General features: G+C 34.2%; 1 protein-coding gene across 1 annotated transcript; it reads right to left on the reverse strand.

The window, feature by feature from the left end:
• Nucleotides 1–732: 732 nt before the first annotated feature.
• On the reverse strand, nucleotides 733–20,496 carry LOC132743205 (lysine-specific histone demethylase 1A-like). Its single transcript, XM_060731738.1, has 18 exons — nucleotides 20,355–20,496; nucleotides 18,396–18,558; nucleotides 17,703–17,836; nucleotides 17,179–17,257; nucleotides 16,472–16,564; nucleotides 15,838–15,944; nucleotides 14,094–14,175; nucleotides 13,334–13,428; nucleotides 12,514–12,656; nucleotides 10,490–10,580; nucleotides 9,922–10,056; nucleotides 9,654–9,727; nucleotides 8,923–9,071; nucleotides 6,070–6,165; nucleotides 5,290–5,492; nucleotides 3,204–3,446; nucleotides 2,854–2,935; nucleotides 733–2,617 (listed from the first exon to the last, which is right to left on the reverse strand). Exons 1-18 carry the CDS (start codon nucleotides 20,490–20,492, stop codon nucleotides 2,406–2,408), a joined length of 2,319 nt encoding a protein of 772 aa, XP_060587721.1. The 5' UTR covers nucleotides 20,493–20,496; the 3' UTR covers nucleotides 733–2,405.
• Between the last annotated feature and the right edge of the window lie 42 nt (nucleotides 20,497–20,538).

A 20,538-nucleotide genomic window follows, 5' to 3' on the forward strand; every position in this document is an offset into this window, starting at 1 on the left:
TGTATCACAAAACTCCTACAAGACAATATGTACCAGAGTGCACCTGATAACAAAAGTTGTGTGAAGTTTGTTTGAAATCACTTTAGGAACGCAGTTGTTGTACACAGAAGAAAAGTATTACTGTCTGTATCACAAGAAAGGACAAAAATTCTGGAAATCTTTGGAAAATGTACGATGTGTGCACAGAGAGGTATACCTCTCCATTAAATAGCCATCACTGCCTGTGGCGGAGTACGGTAATTTTAGCCTTTCTAAGCATAAAAATAAAAATTAATGTAAAACTTTTTTTTTATTTCTTTGCTGTACATTTGTATATTAGTTACTGATATAATGGAGTTATGGATATAAAATATGATAGGAGCTTTGGCTCAACAGTGCTTGAACATACAAATGGACTCAATATATATTTATAATGGCCTTAATTACCCACAAAATCACCAACCTCACAAAAATATGTGCCAGGGCACTTACTGATGTTATGTCCATGCTAGTTTACTGAAGGAATTTATGATCTGGTGCCAAGATTCACCATTTCAACACAATTAATAAAAACTTTTATCACTATAATTAAGATATAATTGGTCAAGAACACAAATCCTGCTCATATGGTGTCCAAAACATTTCAAACATACCGCTTTCCTCTTTCTTTGTATAGGCATTTACTCCATCAACCATATATTTAGTTAGAATGCTTAGATTACTCAGGGAGCATAAAAAAGCACAAAGTCTCAATACAGGATTTCCTTTCTTTCAAAGGACAAAATTTAATCGATAAGGAATACCTTTAACATGACAAATATCTAACAGTAACAGATTTTGATGGAATTTGCACTTGGTACAGAAACATGACAGTTTAAAAGAAAAATGATAATTACAAGTCCTATGATAGTAAGGTATTTCTGTTGACCAAAAGCAGGATGTTTATGTATAATGTAAAACTTAAGCATATGAAAAATGAAACAAGAGCTGTCCGTAAGACAGTGCGCTCGACTTTTTTATTGCTTGCCAATAAAAAAAGTTTTTGCAGTAAAAGGCAATACAAGAATCTCTGTATTTTTAAAGTGAACAATGGCCATGAGCATTAAGATATTTAGTGAAGAATTATTTTATTATGACATAATTTATGGTAAAGTGAACAAGTGGATAGGAATGAATTTTTTTAGATTTTTTAAGTTTTTTAGTGCTTGCCTATAATACAAAACATTGACAGTTAAGGGCCATAATTCAAATAAAATCTTTGACAGAATTACCTTCTCCTGGACATGTTTAGGAATCATGATTGTAAACAAGTATTCCAACTTTCAAATTAATATCTCAAACAGTTCAGTCAAAAAGTGGACTGGTACTAAAAACTTAACCAAGATTCTAAGTCGATAAAAGGCCTTAATTTTTAAAACAAATCCTTGACAGAGTTACCTTCTCTTGCGTACAGATGGGGGTAATGATGTGAAATAGCATTAAAAGTTTCAAAGCAATATCTCAAAGGGTTAAGGCAATAAGTGGATTTTACCCATATTCAATGTATTTTCTAAGTCAAAAAGGGGCATAATTCTGTCAAAAACCTTGACAGAGTTATGTCCTCTTGTCTGTTGATGAAGGTCGTGATGGTAAACAAGTATGGTCAGTTTCAAAGCAATACCTCCAATGGTTTTGAAATAAAGTGAGGTGGTACAAAAAACTTAACCAAGCTCAATACACTTTCTAAGTCAAAAAAGGGCCATAATTCTGTCAAAAACCTTGACAGAGTTATGTACTCTTGTCTGTAGATGGAGGTTATGATGGTGAACAAGTATGGTAAGTTTCAAAGCCATACTTGTAATACTTCTGAAATAAAGTGGGGTGGTACGAAAAACTTAACCAAGGTGTGACGCCAACGCCGACGCCGGGGCGAGTAGGATAGCTCCCCTTTTCATAGAAAAGTCGAGCTAAAAAAGCACAAAAATCAAGAAGTCGTGCTGTGTTCTGACATGAATGTTTGAATTCATAACAAAAAAATAAAAAAAAATATGGCATTGTCTCAAAAAATGAACACTATCAAGGTATTGGGCAGTGCAGTGTTTGCTGAACAGAGCTTCATGTAACATAAGTCATCACTTTTCAGATCTTGTTATTTAAACAGAAGCAACCAGAACTGCAAAGAGAATCCTACCAAAACACATAGTGTGCTTCGTCTCCAATAACACAACAAATATGGTAGGCATACTTATGTCCTGTACAAACTTAAACAAAAAGAGCTGGTAACAACATACAAAACTCCGAACTGGATGCTTATACATGTAAACTGCCTCCGCAATATCTTTATTGTTTAGGTATGTACAGTAACCACGTGACTTGGTCCAAATGAACCAATCGGAGCACAATTTTGAGCACAATATCAATTATTCACAAATTGTTATTGTTCATGATCAGACTGTTTGTGATGGTTGTCTATTTGGAAGTGCGTACGGAGCCCCGAGGAACTGGTCGGCAATTCTCCCAGATTCTCTCAATCCACTCAACATGGCACCGTGTACTGTTGCGGGGTAGTTACGTATTGTATGCTCCCCGGCGAAGAACAACCTGGGCATGGCACCTTGCTGTGGGGATATGGGTGTCGCCATCAGGTCATAGTCATTCCCTGTATCAATGTAAACAACAAATTCTTACTTCAAATAAATCTTCTATTAAAACCACATAGAATCATGGCTAGCTTATAAAATTATTTCAAGGAAACTAAAATGGTTAAAATATTAAAGACTTTGACACAAGCTTCACAACTTTATAGATGACAGTTTCAAAGTATCTTAGTATGATCAAATAGTTATATGCTGTATATTAATATGATAAATTAAAATAGAAAGTCATTTAGTATACCTGACGAGCCTGCCGCAACAAACGAATAAGATCCTCGGGCAAATGGATCAGCTCTCCATCTTGTAACCAGGGTTTCCTTTGGCTGAAAGAGGTAGATTTTAAATTTAAAAAAAAATCAAAAGAGTCACCAAGCACCTCTGGCTGCTATAATTAACATTGAAATGTATATTCTGTGGGTACGCCAATTTTAGATTAAATGTTTTAGTAGGATTCAATACCAAATTTCCAAGTTGAATGAATATCATGAAGAACTTCAGATGAATCATTGTAAAAAATATTTAACAATTTTTAACCAGAAAAATAAACATGAGATATGTCTAAACAGAAATATTAGAGTAAATTTTCAATACCTGAGGAACAGCATTGTTGCCAAAGATGCCTTTTAATACTGCAATAGATCTACCCACTATTACATCATCACTAACATTCTCCATAATAGCTGCGGCCTCACCGGCAACTAAAGCCAGTAGTACTGGTGCCTTGTACAAGTTCCAGAAAAGAAACAACTCCCCACGACTTGCTGTTGTACTACCAACATGACCAAACAAGTTGGCATTTGGGTCCCAGAATATCCGGTCAAAACAAAGCACTACCTAAAAGGAAAATAAGAATTTATGTTCCGTTAGTTTGCCTTCACGTAAGCATAGTTTCTGGTCAGTCGACACATCCATGTTTTATAATCAGTCTGCTTCAAATCTGACATCCCGGAAGTTGATAATGGAAAGTGACTATCTGGCTTAACTAGTAAAGAAAGACCTCAGGTGACCTTCAGGCATAAACGTGCCCTTGAGTAGAACCAACAATTTTGTGTAAGCTAGCTAGATAGCTTTCTCACATAAAAGAATCCAAAATCCCTGGCGAGATTCAAAACCACAGGAGTGAGGGGGTAGTGGTTTAAAGTTGACGACCTTAACCATTCAATCAAGTTTTCCTAGATAATTGACCAGTAATAACCAATTTTTCTGCATGTGAATGACAACAAATTCCACATGATTTCTGACTGAGAAATGACCATTATATTCAATGTCCAACATCAAATGTCACAAAGAAATTTCCCCTCATGCAAAGATTGAATCAGAAAACCCTGGATTACAAATCCGAAGTTCTCCCTAATGAGCTAAGCAAATTGTCTATTATGAAACAAAGTAAAGATTTTGTTTTAAAGATTCTTCAATGCACAAACAAACCTCAATCAATTTTACATTGAACAAGAGCCATGTCAACATGGCCATCCCCGCCGAATGTGTTTGCTCATTGGAAGAATGTATATGTAGTAGAGCGGAATAATTCCATTTTAAGAGGTCTTTTGGTAATGAAAACTGATGGCTATAGTGATTACAGATTTGAAACCTATGTGAATACTGATGGCTGAAAATAACAAAGGGCAATTACTGAAAAATAATGCAGGGTAGGTTATCATTCTTGTGTGCTGCATCCCTCCTCAGTAAAATCTATAAAAAAAATACTTTTTGAGAAAAAAATTGAATTGAAAAATTAAGTATGAAAAAGAACAAAGGGCAATAACTCAAAAATTATAAAAGGTAGAGTTATCATTCTTGTGCAGTGCACACCTCCTGAGTGAGATCTATGCACCTATGAAGTTTCATTTTGATATCTCAAAGGCTTTTTGAGTTATGCTCTGGACAAAAATCAATTTTGAAAAATAACAAAGGGCAATAACTCAAAAATAATGCAGGGCAGAGTTATCATTCTTAAGCACTGCACTCCTCCTCAATGAGATCCATCCACCTTTGAAGTTTCAAGTTGATACCTCAAATACTTTTTGAGATAAGCTCTGGACAAAATAGCATGGAAAAAAAGGGCAATAACTCAAAAATTGTATAGGGAAGAGTTATCATTCTTGTGCACAACATTCCTCCTCAACAAGATCTATCCACCTATGACATTTCATGTTGATATCTCAAACACTTTTTGAGTAATGCTCCACTCAGGTGAAAAATTAGGTATGAAAAATAACAAAGGGCAATAACTCAAAAATTATGAAAGGTAGAGTTATCATTCTTGTGCACTGCACACCTCCTGAGTGAGATCTATGCACCTATGAAGTTTCATGTTAATATCTCATAGGCTTTTGGAGTTATGCTCTGGACAAAAACCAATTTTGAAAAATAACAAAGGGCAATAACTCAAAAATCATGCAAGGTAGAGTTATCATTCTTGTGCACTGCATTCCTCCTCAATGAGGTCTATCCACCTATGAAGTTTCAAGTTGATAACTCAAATACTTTTAGAGATATGCTCCGGACAAAAATGTCGGACGGAAGGACGGATGGACAGACGGAAGGTCGGACGGACGGACGGAGACTATTTCTATATCCTCCGCCGAAATTTTTCGGCGGGGGATAAAAAGGAGAGAGCTTCATATATTTATGCACATATTTGTATTATATAGATATGCTATAATAATGAGCATACTTTATTAAGATTGCCAAAACCCATTCTCTGTATTGCAGCTGCCTTCCAGTCGGGTAATGGAGGCATAAACTGTACACTATTTGTACCGCTTCCACGTACGCTCTCCTTCATCACGCCTAGAGGTAACGTGCACAACACTGCATCACCTTTTAATGTCTGTTGATTGCTGTTGTTCTTCGCATTACTAGTGAGTATCTCAACACCTATATATGAATTATTCAAATATATAAATTATTACTCCTTACTGATTATAAATTACTGTTGTCACTCTAGGTGGTACAAAAAAAATGTATTTTCATATTAAGAAATCAAGTAACCCTAATCTTTCAGCATGTAGACATAACTAAAATGATATCTACAACAAAATGTACTTTTATTATCTTAGTGTACTAAGAGCAAGGCTGTTACGAACAGAAATTTTACCATATATGTTGTTTATATGTTTAAGTAAAGACATCACAGTTGTATGATCATGTAAGAAAATTACAATCCTGTTATGAACAAAGTAAAGGCAATTTTTGCATATTTAAAATCATTATATGTATTTATGGTGCCCTAGACCAGCCAAAAACAATTTATTTGTTCACTAGACTATACTTTAAATATTTTAAATACTTTCTAAATTATCATAAAAATTTGTAAAAATATGAAGCCATGATAATTCAAGATGAATTCTTACAAATATTAAAAAAACAACAACAGGTACTTGCTGTTACGGAAAAAAAGTTTTTACACGGTAAAACATCAGTATTTAAACACATTGACAATACAAAAAGCTACCTGTAGTAGTACATCTGATTTGTCTGACTGCTGTATTTAACTTTATATCTAATCCCTCGGATAATGCTACTGGCACACAAGAGTAACCATTCCGTACTGAAATAACAAGCACCATATATTTTTATCAGCTTTATATAAAGAACACAAGGAACATCGCAATGCGATGCAACCAGGTTTTCAGCAAAATATTTCACAGAAGCTTCGTCATGCAGGGGCATTTGTTTTAAAGTGAACACCTGCCTGCCCACCCAAAATCACAAAACCCTGATGATATGCACAAGGACTCTTGATGAGAAAGCTTCTGTGAAAGTTTGTCAAAATAGTTTGTAGGAAGAGGTATGCAAATAAGAATTTGTTCACTTTATATTCTATATATGGAACAAAAACAATATATTTCTATATAAGGGAAAAAAATAAATGGCCATAATTAGGTCAAACATTATCAAATCTCATAACCCTGACAACATGCAGCAAGAGTTGATGACAAAGCTTCTGCGAGAGTTTTGTCAAAATCCCTAGAGAATTGTAGGAGTTGCGCACAGAATTGCGCAGAGAAGAAGTGTTCACTATATATATTCTGTATAAGGAAAAAAAACAAAGGGCCATAATTAGGTAAAAAATTATCTAATCACAAAACCCCGACAATATGTGCTATGGCACTTGATGACAAAGCTTCTGTGAAAGTTTGGTCAAAATCCGTTGAAAAATGTAGGAGAAGTTGCGCACTGTAGAAATTGTTCACTATTATATTCTGTATAAGGAAAAAATACACAAAGGGCCATAATTCGGTAAAATATTATCCAATCACAAAACCCCGACAATATGTGCCAGGCACTTGATAACAAAGCTTCTAAGAAAGTTTGGTCAAAATCCGTTGAGAAATGTAGGAGGAGTTGCGATACAGAAGAAATTGTTCACTATAATATTCTCTATAATGAAAAAAAAACAAAGGGCCATAATTAGGTCCAATATATACCAATTGCAAAACCCTGACAATATGTGTCAAGGCACTTGATGACAAAGCTTCTGAGAAAGTTTGGTCAAAATCCGTTGAGAAATGTAGGAGGAGTTGCGCACAGAAGAAATTGTTCACTATATATTCTATATAAGGAAAAAAAAACAAAGGGCCATAATTAGGTCAAATATTATCTAATCGCAAAACCCCGACAATATGCGCCAGGGCACTTGATGACAAAGCTTCTGTGAAAGTTTGGTCAAAATCCGTTGAGAAATGTAGGAGGAGTTGCGCCCAGAAGAAATTGTTCACTATATATTCTATATAAGGAAAAAAAACAAAGGGCCATAATTAGGTCAAATATTATCTAATCGCAAAACCCTGACAATATGTGTCAGGGCACTTGATGACAAAGCTTCTGAGAAAGTTTGGTCAAAATCCGTTGAGAAATGTAGGAGGAGTTGCGCACAGAAGAAATTGTTCACTATATATTCTATATAAGGAAAAAAAAACAAAGGGCCATAATTAGGTCAAATATTATCTAATCGCAAAACCCCGACAATATGCGCCAGGGCACTTGATGACAAAGCTTCTGTGAAAGTTTGGTCAAAATCCGTTGAGAAATGTAGGAGGAGTTGCGCCCAGAAGAAATTGTTCACTATATATTCTATATAAGGAAAAAAAACAAAGGGCCATAATTAGGTCAATATTATCTAATCGCAAAACCCCGACAATATGCGCCAGGGCACTTGATGACAAAGCTTCTGTGAAAGTTTGGTCAAAATCCGTTGAGAAATGTAGGAGGAGTTGCGCACAGAAGAAATTGTTTACGCCCGCCCGCCCGTTCCGCCCATCCGCCCGCCCGCCCGCCGACATACCTCAATCTAATAACCAGTTTTTTCCTTCGGAAAACCTGGTTAAAAATAGCAATAGAATGCTGTTCCACAAAATCCTCCATAATACATTATACGTTCATCAATATAACTTACCAATATGTATACAGCCAGACTTAATTAACAATTAATAATTAAAAAAAGAAAAAGAAACAAGAGTTGCCCATAGAAAAGAACGTTGCTTGATAGTCAAACAACAGCCTTAATAACCTAGGAATTCCCAGATGAGAACATTTCATTCATGACATCGAGTTATAACTCTCTTAGTTCAAAAAGGGCTTAATTCAGTACAAACCATGCTAGAATAATGCGTCTGTGACAGTGAGCAACAAATAAAATCTTTGAGACATGAATACATACAATTTGTGCCAAAACAGATTTTACATACTAAACTTTAACAAGAAGTTCTTTAAGTTCATGAATGGCATAATTCTGTAAAAGTTCAATGTGATAGTATTTGGATAATGAGAATCAGTTAAGATCTTGAAGAACTATATAAATTTTCAAGTAATTAACTTCAGCTACATATTTATTATTGCAAGCTGCAGCAAAACTTAAATCAAAGTGTTAGACAGAGGCAAAGCCTGTCTGTCTAAGCAAAGCCCAACTATTCTTTGAATGCTTTTGTTTGTTTGTTTGTTTGTTTCATTTCACGCCTTTTCTCAACAGTATTTCAGTCATATAGGCGGGTAGTTTCCTAACCATCGTTCCTGGAGAGTTACACCAGTACTAGACTACCTTCCTCCGCGCTAAACTACCAAAGCATCTCCCAGGGATCGAACCCACGCCAGAGAGGTAACTGGATTAGAAGTCATCGACTCTAACCCCTCGACCACGGAGGCGGTTTTCTTTGAATGCATGCTCGACATTTCTGGTTTGTTCTGGTTTGTTCAGTGGTTGGAAAGGTCACACAGCTAAGTATGTATTATACTTCTCATATCAGCATAAAGCTACATATTTTTAAATAATCAATGGTAAATTATTTCTACTATGACTATTTATTACCTGTAAGATGACTGCCTGAAAACTCAAAATCATCATCTTGGTCCCAATGTTTCAATGAGAGAAGAGATAACGGTGTGGCATTGGCAAACTCCAGGTTAGCAAAATGCCAATCTAGAATCTGTCTGTCTCGTGATGACAGGTAAACATCACTGAGGAAAAAAAAAAAATCGGCTTTAAAAGTTTATATCAAAAATACAGAAAAATAATTAAAAATGTCTGAATTATTTGGCAGAAGCATTAAAAAATAAAAAATAACAGGATTACCTGTAACACTGCCAAATGCTTCCTGATGTCCTTTAATGTTAATAACAGGGTCTTATCATTAAGAACATTGACAATTACTCCATGATGTTCCTTTAATTAACCCTAACAATATGGTCTTACTGTGAAGTTAAGTAAGAAAGTGTAACATTTTAGCTTCAGTGACTTTTACTAAATCAACATGAAACCTGAATGAAACCCAATTCAAAGGTAAATGTCCATAAATGGAATCAACATGCCTAATATCTCAGAAATATCAGTCAAGAAATAAAGGTCCTATGACAAATAGCTTAAGTGACAGCAGACAGATAGACAAAAGGACAACTTATCAGCTACCATCTCCATCTTAAATATTTGTTAGTAGTAATAACTCTGACATCATTTACTACAACGTCAAGTAAAACAATCAATTTACTTAGTAATTTGTACTGTTATTTATCATTGAAGAATGATAAAAGAGTATAGTATACCTTGGTGGGTTGGCTTCAAGATCAGCTATTTTCTCTTCTATCTCTTTTTGTTGTTCTATCAACTGATCATACTCCTACAAAACATATTAAAACATTAAACAAATAATGACTGACACATGACAGACTGTTTCGAATTCAGAGTAGATTAAGTCAATAACTCGATGAAAGGGTTAATATGTTAATAGATTCCATCAAGTGACAGCTATGTTTATGTTGAGCACATAATCTGCTTAAAAGAAATCAATAGATTGTTCATATTGACCAATACCTTGCCAGCTACTTTGAGATCTCTTAATTTACTCTTGATGAGGAATTCTGCGGTAATATCTCTAGGTGGTTTAACTTCTGACGCCTCTTTCCATTGTTTGTGTAGCTCCTCTATTCTATCCTTTAACACCAAACACTGAAAACAGAATGTTTTATTAATCCTATATTTATATATATACTTTGATAATATACTTTGATTTACCAGTTCATTCTACACAGAAACTCCAGTAAAATTTCAAGTAGAATTCAAGAAATTAGAAAGTAACATGAAACGTCCCAATTATACACATTCAACAACAAAAATAATAAATTTTAGAAACCCATATTAACAGTACAATTCTGAACCTTGATAACATACAACAGTGTTGTTGTTTTTTGTGTCGCGGAAGGTAAAAAGGGGGTCGTTGAGAAACAGATAAAACATCATGTTTCTGTTTTCAAATGAAAACCATCAGTGATTAATAACATAAGAAGTTGAACTCAAAGAGTCAACTAATTGCTACCCTGATGCTAGTAAAATAATTCTTCAAATATTTGAGTAACAAAGCCAATGGACACTATGTACGAACCTGGTTGAGATTTTTCTTGAGTTTTTCTTGAAGTTCTATGATATTTTTCTGATGCTCAATCTGCTTCTCTTTTACATGTTTTTCCTGTAGCCTGGTGAAATACAAGATATTACCATCATGTCAATAACATATATTACACTTCCAACCAGATCATAATAAAAGTAGGCACAATGGTACTAAATAATGAAACTGAAAAATCTTTGGAGTATATCTGTTTACCTTAAAAACAAGAGCCCAGTTTGAGCCAGGTGATGCTTCCCGAATAGGTTTTGGACACAGGAAAGTACACCTCTTGTAATTTCAGAGTTATGTCTGTGGAAAAAGTTCAAAGTGCAATAATTCCAAAATTGGGCAAGGCACAGTTACTGTTCTTTGCACTTCACTTCTAATCATTGTGATCTATCAACCTAAAAAGTTTCTTGTTGATATCTCTTATGGTTTCAGAGTTATGTTCTGGACAACTTCAAAAAGTAAAAATAAACAAAGGGCAATAACTCCAGAATTAGGCAAGGCAGAGTTATGATTCTTGTGCACTGCACATCTATCCATTGAGATATATCTACCTACAAAGTTTCATGTTGATATCGCTTATAGTTTTACAGCTATGTCCAGTACAAGATTTTTCTAAAAGGGGAGATAATTCAAAGATGAGGCTTAACAGAGTTATGGTTCTTTTGCACTGCACTTCTACTCAATGAGATCTATCTACCTACAATGTTTCATCTTGATATCTCTTACAGTTTTAGAGTTATGTTCCGGACAAAGTTCAAAGTGTTGAAATTAACAAAGGGCAATAACTCCAAAATTAGGACAAAAAGATTTATTGTTCTTATGAACTGCACATCTACCCATTGAGATCTATTCACCTACAAAGTTTCATGTTGATATCTCTTATAGTTTTAGAGTTATGCCCCGAACAAGATTTTTCTAAAAGGGGAGATAATTAAAAAACCGGGCAAAATAGTTATGGTTCTTTGACACTGCACTCCCCCTCAATGCCCTCTACCACTGTATAAGTTTAAACAAATTATCACCAAGGGTTTTCAAGTTATGCTCCGGACAAGACAACGGACGGACAGACGGAAGTTCCAACATTTTGGCTTTAGGGTCTATTTTCTTTGTTATTTTCTTTGTTTTCTTAAGGGCTACTAGCCCCTAAACCCTTTGATCACGGAATGAACCTATTGTTCTCTTTTGTTCTCTTTACTGTTATATAGCCCCTAAACCCAAAATGTTTGCTCGGACGGACGGACAGACGGACGGACTGACGGACGTTCCTACATTTTGGGTTTAGGGGCTATTTTCTTTGTTATTTTCTTTGTTTTCTTAAGGGCTACTAGCCCATAAACCCTTTGATCACGGAATGAACCTATTGTTCTCTTTTGTTCTTTTTACTGTTATATAGCCCCTAAACCCAAAATGTTTGCTCGGACAGACGGACAAGGCGCCGACTATATGCTCCCTCGAAATTTTTCGGGGAGCATAAAAAAGCCGTATGTCATGGTTCAGAACTGTTCACTATGTAAGAGAGCTGGTGTGTAAGCTGTAGGATAGCTCAGTCGGTAGAGCAGCGGAATGGTATTCCAAGGGTCCCTGGTTCGGGTCTTGCTCAGGCTGTACATTTTTCTCACCCTGTGACATTTGGCACCCAACAGAGAACCAAGACTGATATAGCTCAGAGCTCAATTCACATTACCATGTGACCCTGAGAGATTTGAGGATGAATTTCAATACAGCAGGGGAGTATGTTACAGTTCGAAACTGTTCACTATTTAGGGGAAATAATGTGTAAGTGGCCTGAGAGCTCAGTCGGTAAAGCCATGGAACAGTTTTCCGAGGGTCCAGGGTTTAAGTCCCAGACAGGCTGCACATTTTCCTCACCCTGTGACACATATTTGCTCAAATGAAACAAATTTCTAGATTTTAAACAACACAATTTTTTTTAAACATTCAAAATTTGCAACAACAGTTGTTTGATATAAATATAAAATGAAATCTACTTTATCAAGTTTTACTGAACCTACTTTATAACAGCCTCTAGAGCACAGCCTAGTGAAGCAGGTTTACCATTGACATAGTTAAAGTCCATCTGATGAGAAAGGTATGAGGTGGCCTCTAATAATCTGTTAAATTCTCTCTCTACCATCTCATCTTTCTCCTTCGGTACCTGAACAATATATATCAACACTACATGAGAAAATATGACAACAATGCATGTGAAGAATATGTGAACTATATAAGTGAAGACAATGTGAACAATAGAAGTAAGACAGCATGCTGACTATTAGTAAACAAGAGCCTGGATAATGTAAAAAGTTCAAAAAGGGCCTTAATTCTGTCAAATACTATCTTTGAGACATAAGTAAAACTTCATGTGAATTCATCAGTTTGGGTGGACATTATTTTACATGCAAAACTTTAACCAGAAGCTCTTTAAGTTATGGCCCTTGGGACAGGATCTTTTATTTTGAGAGACCTTTAGTGAGTTTGACATATTTGAAATTTAATGTGAATACCTTCAAAGATTCATGAAGATGGAAACAAAACTTTTACCAGGTGTTACACTTATGTCAGGGTGCCTAGGCTTGTTACCAAACTATTCTCCAATAAATATCTGAACAATTCATGAACAATATAAGATAGATTGATACAAGATACTATTACTACAAGTACCAATCTCATGATAAGAAAATTGGTAACATCCAAAATGAAATCTAGATTTTTATCATCTAATAATGAAATATAGTAGGAGAACTAGTCAAGTTTTCCCAAAAACACACAAAAAAAGAAATATCATGGCTTCACCAGGAGTGTACAATAATTTCAATAGTTTTCATTACTTACCGTTGCACCATTGTTCTCAAATAGAGGACACTTCTGTTTGATCTTATGAAGCTCCATGTTCACCTGACGACTGATGATGGTCATTGGATTACCACCTGAAATTACATATACTCATATCTCATCTGGTTAAATTACTGAACATTGAATCTAACAGGAAAACTGTTTGAAACATGTTTAAATGAAAACACCTTGCTATCATAAAAATTTGTGATTTTCTCCAAAAAGATATATAATACATGGAATGATATTTTGTTAGGAACTTAATTCATCTTAAATTTAGTTTTATTTCAAAAACAAGTGCACCTGGTATACAGAAAACACAAAAACAAGGAAGACCTTAATAAGTGCACTGTACAAGTATATAATTTTGAACAAGATGGTACCCGTTGGGGAAAGCAAACTGCTTTTTCTATATCTAAAAGAATTAAAAATAGTCCTAGATTAGATCTGTTTACTGAGGTTTCTATCATACAAATTAGCCCTAAACCTACCACATTTCTTAAATAGACCTGGGCTGGAGATTATAAAACTTTTTCCTGAGATCAGTCTCGAATCTCAGGATTTTCATTGGTCAATATACATTCTATTTTCAGACTTGTTCATTATAAGTTTTGGGGGCTGCCAAAAGAATAAATCCAGGTCAGAATACATGAAAATTTAGGCAAAGGCTTATCAGTTTTCTGATTAAAGCAGGGTAAGGATTAAAAGACAACATTTACAGCAGACAAATGATTTTCCGTATGTCTAAAAAGCATCATACCTAGTCCAGTTACAACCATTGCTCCAAGATCAGCAACATAATTTCCCTTCCTGAATGTAGCTATCCGTCCTCCAACTCTATCCTGCACAATCAACAATATTAACATAAAACCTTTTTTTATTAGAATTACATGTACATTCAATTAACATAATGTAAATATTTTACTAATGCAGAAGTCATTTTCACATCTACACAAGGATACAAAATTGTATGAATTTATATCATTATATCATTTCTTAATTACTTGCTGCACTGTACAGTAATGTATTGTACAGTATTGTATTTTCATATTGTATTGGGTTGTATTGGTTTGATACATTTGTTTGTGCTGCTTTGTATTTCTATATAAAAAAATAGGCATTCATGTGTTTTACTGTTACATTGTACGTAATAATAATGCAATCTCTGTAACGTCGCTTATCATTTGATAATTGTGACATTTATATAGTTTTATTTACAAGACTGCTATTATTTTACTAAGAAATCACAATTTATTCCCTAAAAATAGAAGTTTGCTGTAATATAAATTCATTATAAAGATTCCTAACAGGTTATATGGCCTTATATAAATGGTTGTTTGCAATATAACCCAAGCCGCTTTCCAAACAACTATTTATATACAGCCATATAATCTGTCAAAAATCTTTATAACTAATAGTATAGTTAAATTGTATCTGGTTGTTTGTATTGCACAGCTGTATTGCTCTATTTTACAATACTGTATTACATTTGGTATATAATAGATATACTGTATTGTTACATTGTAATAATTGTACAATGTAACTTATTCTAATAGGCTATTTTGTTAAACTAGTATGATGATGTATTGTAATCAATTATAAAAATCAATTTGTCAAGCTCAAATAGAAATTTTTAAAATTTCAACATTCACAAAATTTATATATTTCACATTGAAAAAAAAACCCTCTTTAGCCCTAAAACTGCTTTAAAAGAATATGACCAGCTTATTTAATAAGTATAGGGCCAGGCCAGTCTGTACTACCCTGCAGTCTAACCAGGCTCTACACTGTTGAAAGCTCAATTTTTAGTTTGGTAATAAAATCCTTTAAACTTTGAATGGACTCTTCCAAATTCAAAGCCAGGTTAATCCATTTCACAGATTCAGTAGGTTATGAATTTAGGAAAAAATATCTATGCCTGTAGTTAATTTACACTCAATACAACGTAGATAGAGGATATTTGTTTGTTTTGCATGTAAGATTGAAATATAATTTCACTGAGTGAACACCAGATGCAATATTTTCACGAGTGGCGTAGCCACGAGTGAAAATATAATAGCTGGTGTTCACGAATGAAATATATTTCAACCTTATATGTAAAACAAATAAATTTTCTTTTTATTTCATGCGTGTTAAGTGATTTTAAGTAATTTTTACTGATTTTGCCGCTTCTTTTTCTTCTTTGTGACGTCATCACATCATGACGTCACATCAACAATTTTGAAATATAGTTCTGTTAAATTTCTCTAATTTTGTTACATTTTTAACATAATGTATGGTGACATCGACTTTATTTACCTACAGAAGCAAAATTTATGCATGACGGCATTTATATCTGCCTGTTATTCCATTCAGTTATAATTTTCTTTTCATCCGCATTCAGATATAGTCCGGCTACAGTGAAAATTATATTTTATAAATTTCACTAGTGGTTTATCAGAATAAAATCATCTGATATATTACAATAAAACACTGGAAAGCATGAAATAAAGATTATTATTTACCCTAGCTTCCACAATGACACAATCCATGCCAAACTGCATAAGTTGTCTAGCGGCAAAGAGACCAGCTATTCCAGCACCAATAATGATCACCCGGCCATGTTTCTTTGCTGCATACAAAAACAATAATGTCTTATTAGACCCCTCTACAGCAAATAACTTTTTAAGTAACATTACAAACAAAAATAATAGTATCATTCATGTATTTAAAGCAAGAATGGTCACCTGAGTAGAACCATGCCAGCCTGCATAGCTCAATCGGTTAGAGCACGAGACTTGTAATCTCAAAATTGTGGGTTTGATTCTCTGGCTGGACAACTAAAAATTAGTCTTTCGTATGAGACTTTAAATCAAGGTCCGTATACGAGTGCTTAAAAACTTGGCACATTAAAAAAACCAGGAGAAGCTCCGGAGGCTTTCAATATCTCTATCATACACTTTCTTCTAAAATATAAAATGACTAATACATTTTTGGAGGACTTGCCCATATGGACAACTGGTGGCGAGTATAAAAAAACTCAAATACACATAAAGAGTAGAACCATCAAAATTCATCTTAACATGATTTACCTGCTGAACAATGTTTTTTCTGAAGATACTCCAGGTATTGCTAATTTTAATATAAACATTATTTTACCTGGAAAAGGTTTTAATCTTTTAAATACTCCAAAGTTGATGAAACCAAATCTTTCAAGGTATGAATGGATCCTCATCACCAAAGGCCCATCACCTGTTAAATTAATTACACAACTTTCATTACAAACATGCAAACCAATTTCATTAAGAACTATCATATGACCTTAGCCTATTCAGTGCTGAGACTAAAACTAAATAATATTTAGTTTATATGAATTTATTTTAGTTTGATTGTGTAGGAAGCTTATTGAAACACTCTTGAATCTGTTCCTGGAACCAACCAGTACTAAGCAATGAATGTAAAGTGTCTTGCTCAAGGAAACAATGGCTTGCCCCTGATAGGGTTTGAACCCATGCGGCCAGCAATCCTTAGATTACTAGTCTGACGCTTTGACCACTCGGCCATGCTGCATGAATAACATTTGCCATCAATACTGAGCCAACTAACAAAAACTTGAAAATACCATTGGCAGATGTACAGCAGTGCAGTTATTGAAACAAGAGCCTTATGTTTAGGGGATTCTTTTTGGCACTTAAAGCTGAACAACTTAAAGCAGATGCTCTATACATTTATTCCTGCCAATCATATAAATAGAGAAAATCTTATTAACATAAATTAGTAATCACATATAAATTGAATATGCAGAAGACGTGCAACACATAATGCAAGGTCAAGGAGAAAAAAAAAATACAGAGAAAAATACTTACTATTAAAAGGCTCTTCTATTTGAGGCAGAGCATTCTCAAATGTCACTTGCTGTTTTGGATTGTCTAGCCAGATTTGTAACTGAAATAAATATATTTAATATTTTTCATATACTTATATAATTTGTCTTATACTATTTAACAGTTTTTAACCATTAACCTCCTGGAACTAAAAGTGATTAGCCTTTGCCACAAGTATATAGCAGGTAAGACAATGCAATCACTTAAACATCAATTGGACTGTTCCTAATTCGAAGCAGTCCACCGAAAAAATTCAGCAGGTGAGGATGTAAGCAAATTGAATGCTATGTTTTAATTCAAACCAGGTTCAAAACTTTGTTTCAAATTTTGACAAAAATAACATATGAAACCAACATCCCGCTTTTCCACATATGTTCATCACTATTATCACAATGTACCTAAAATAAATACCAGCATAGATGTATGAGTAAAACTAAAATGAAAAAGATAACAACCTCAATCAAATCTAAATCAATTAATATAAGAAAGTTAGACTAGAGGTATACCAGTCTATTTCTGATATAAAGGAAGACTTTCTGTGTCTGTGGTGGTCCCTGTAAGATATCCGGAAAGCATGCAGCCTCTTGTGATGTCATCTTGTCAAATGGCATCCGACTCTGAAATGCAGCCCCTTCCAAACCTGTACAATTAAACAGTATCTTAGAAAGTATGTATTACGGAATCAGATGGTTTTCCTTTGGGCTTATCTTAAACTCTAGCAACACTGAAGCAGAAATTGCAAAAGCCTTTCCCACCAATTTAAAGGTTTTCCAACCAGTTTTTCAGTCTGACTAAGCTCTATACATTTGGCTGACCACCTCTGAAAATGGACTGTTTCATAATGAAAGTTGAACAATTCTATTCTAGAAATTCAGCAAGTAAACAACAATCTTTGTCTGCAATAGTGTCATAAAATATTCGCTAAAACTGAAACTGAAAGGCAAAATCTTAAGTCTTTCCTCACAAAACAAAATTCAATTTTCTTGAACAGCTATCAATGGTCGTAAAAAAACCCACTAAAATCTTCATCTTTAATATATGAATAAGTGTGTTTGTCGGTTTGGTTTTTATGCCACTGAAACACAGTTTAGTCGCTACATCTAACTGGCTTTTTTGGATAACTAACCAGTTACTACCAATTTCTTCGCAAGTGACAGACTGAATACGAAATTAGATGTAAGATTTAATAAAGTTTTTACCTGTGGGATCACATTTCAGACTGCTAGTAGGGTCCTCATCACTGTCAACTTCATCTTTAACCTCTACTTTAACTGCTTTATCCTTCTTATCAGCATCAGAGGCGGCTTCTTCTTCATCATCAGAGATTTTAATTGCTGTTTCCTCTACTTCTTTACTTTCAACCTAAAATCATATTACAAAAATTAATGTGGGCAAAATGCAATTTGTCTTGTGGCAATATCTTGAAAAGCAGTAAAAAGTATACAATAAGTGTGATTTGAACTGCTGAGAAGTGAGAATGGGAAAAATAGCAATAAAAGAAATGTCACATCAGATAATATCTAGTGAAGAAATGGCATAATAGTTATTACCTAATACTTTAAAATACTGATGACAGGCAGACAGCAAAGCCTCAAAATTCACATCAGATAATAATAGTGAAGAAATTGCATAATAGTTAATACTTTAACATACTGGTGACAGCAACGCCCCACTGTCCAAGACCGGGGCTTTGCCATGCTTGCTTATAAACTTCACACGTGTAAGGTTTCAATTAAAATTTAAAAAATATACAGATATGTATATGCTATCAGTAAAATTGTCAGTGTCATTTGCGGCAAAGTGCAACCATTCTTAATGAAAATCTATGGAAAACATGTGAGGTATTATGATATTGTACCAGCACGCAGAATATTTCTTAAATAATTTGGCCGTATAGTGGAATTGGAAATATACAAGTTAAACAAACAACAACAAGTTTTTAAATTCAAACTATAAATTTAATTGAGTGAATGAATAATTATATAGATATAGAAATCCTATGTTTTCTAATTAAGATTACGATAATTTATAAGTTTATAAAAAGAATTGCCCTATGATATTTAAACAATAAGAGATCTATTTATTTTGCAATTAGCATAAATAAAATGAAGAGAAATAAATTCTCAAATTAAGTTGAAGCACTAGGCTTCGAAGGAGTACCGGAAGGCCAATACACCTAGCTGGCAAAATAAAGAAATGCACGAGTTTATATAGTGAATACAAGTGCAAAAATCACGTGACCAAGTAAACAATTAAACATCGGATAAAAATAAAATAATATAACCAATGAATAAAGCCGTACCATATTAACTTCGGCATAAACAACAAAATGGCTGCGCCCATGTAATATCAATAACTAAAAGTATTGTAAGTAAAAACAAAAGGAATTTGGCTTAAATACGCATTTAAAATGCAAACTACTACAATATTAAACAGAACAATCATAACTTTTCAGCCTAAGAAGGAAAAATTGTCAAGGTGTTTTTATTTAAAACAGAAACGATATGTAAAATACGGAATGACATCATTAAAACGAAAAATGATAAAACCCAAAAATAAACAGAAATTTTTTAATCTGACTTTTCCATTTATACGGGGAAGTCAAAGACCGGGCCCGCTTCGCGGGCCCGGGCTTTGGCTTGCCCGGCTATAGACTACAGGTGTATATTAAAAGAAACTTAAATAAAAAAGCAATTAAAGAATGTAGAGAATTTTAACCTATCAAAGAAAGTTTCAGTGTCAGTTCTAGTCGGGCGCCGCCATTTTCAATGTAACTCAATAATAATAGGAGGGGTATTCCGATAACGGAACAAATCTCAACTTTTCGGATAAATGATAATCGTCGAGTGTTCCGAGTGAAAACGGAAGCGGTGCATGTAATACCGAATGACACCTTTAAAACGGAAAGAATGAAAGGAATTTTTAACGACTTCCCCGTTCATAGGCATTGCCTAATTTCATATTAGGCTTTGCCAACTTTCATATAAGCAAGCCCTGTCACTGTTTTCATTGTTTTATGCAACATTACAAAAGGCTGAAAGGCAAGGTTTGAATTGTCATTTACAAGCAATTCTAGTTGAGAGTGAAATTCAATTGAAGAAAAGCAAAAGCAGTCTTAGTAACCTCAAAAACTACTCGTTTTGATTAATCACACATACCCTTGCCCTTTTTCTTTTGTTGCCTTTTCTTTTGTCTGCATCTTCTCCTTCTTCGTCCATTGGACTAGAGCGTTTCTTGCTGTCATCGGATGCATTACCTCCAGAAGTTTCACCTTTACTACTTGCTGAGGTTGACATTCTGAAACAAGTGCTATTTACTAGTAAAACTACGATAAAAATGTGT

This window comes from Ruditapes philippinarum, unplaced genomic scaffold, assembly GCF_026571515.1.
Source record: "Ruditapes philippinarum isolate M1 unplaced genomic scaffold, ASM2657151v2 ctg1226_1_1_1_1, whole genome shotgun sequence".
In the NCBI taxonomy this organism is placed as follows: Eukaryota; Metazoa; Mollusca; class Bivalvia; order Venerida; family Veneridae; genus Ruditapes; species Ruditapes philippinarum.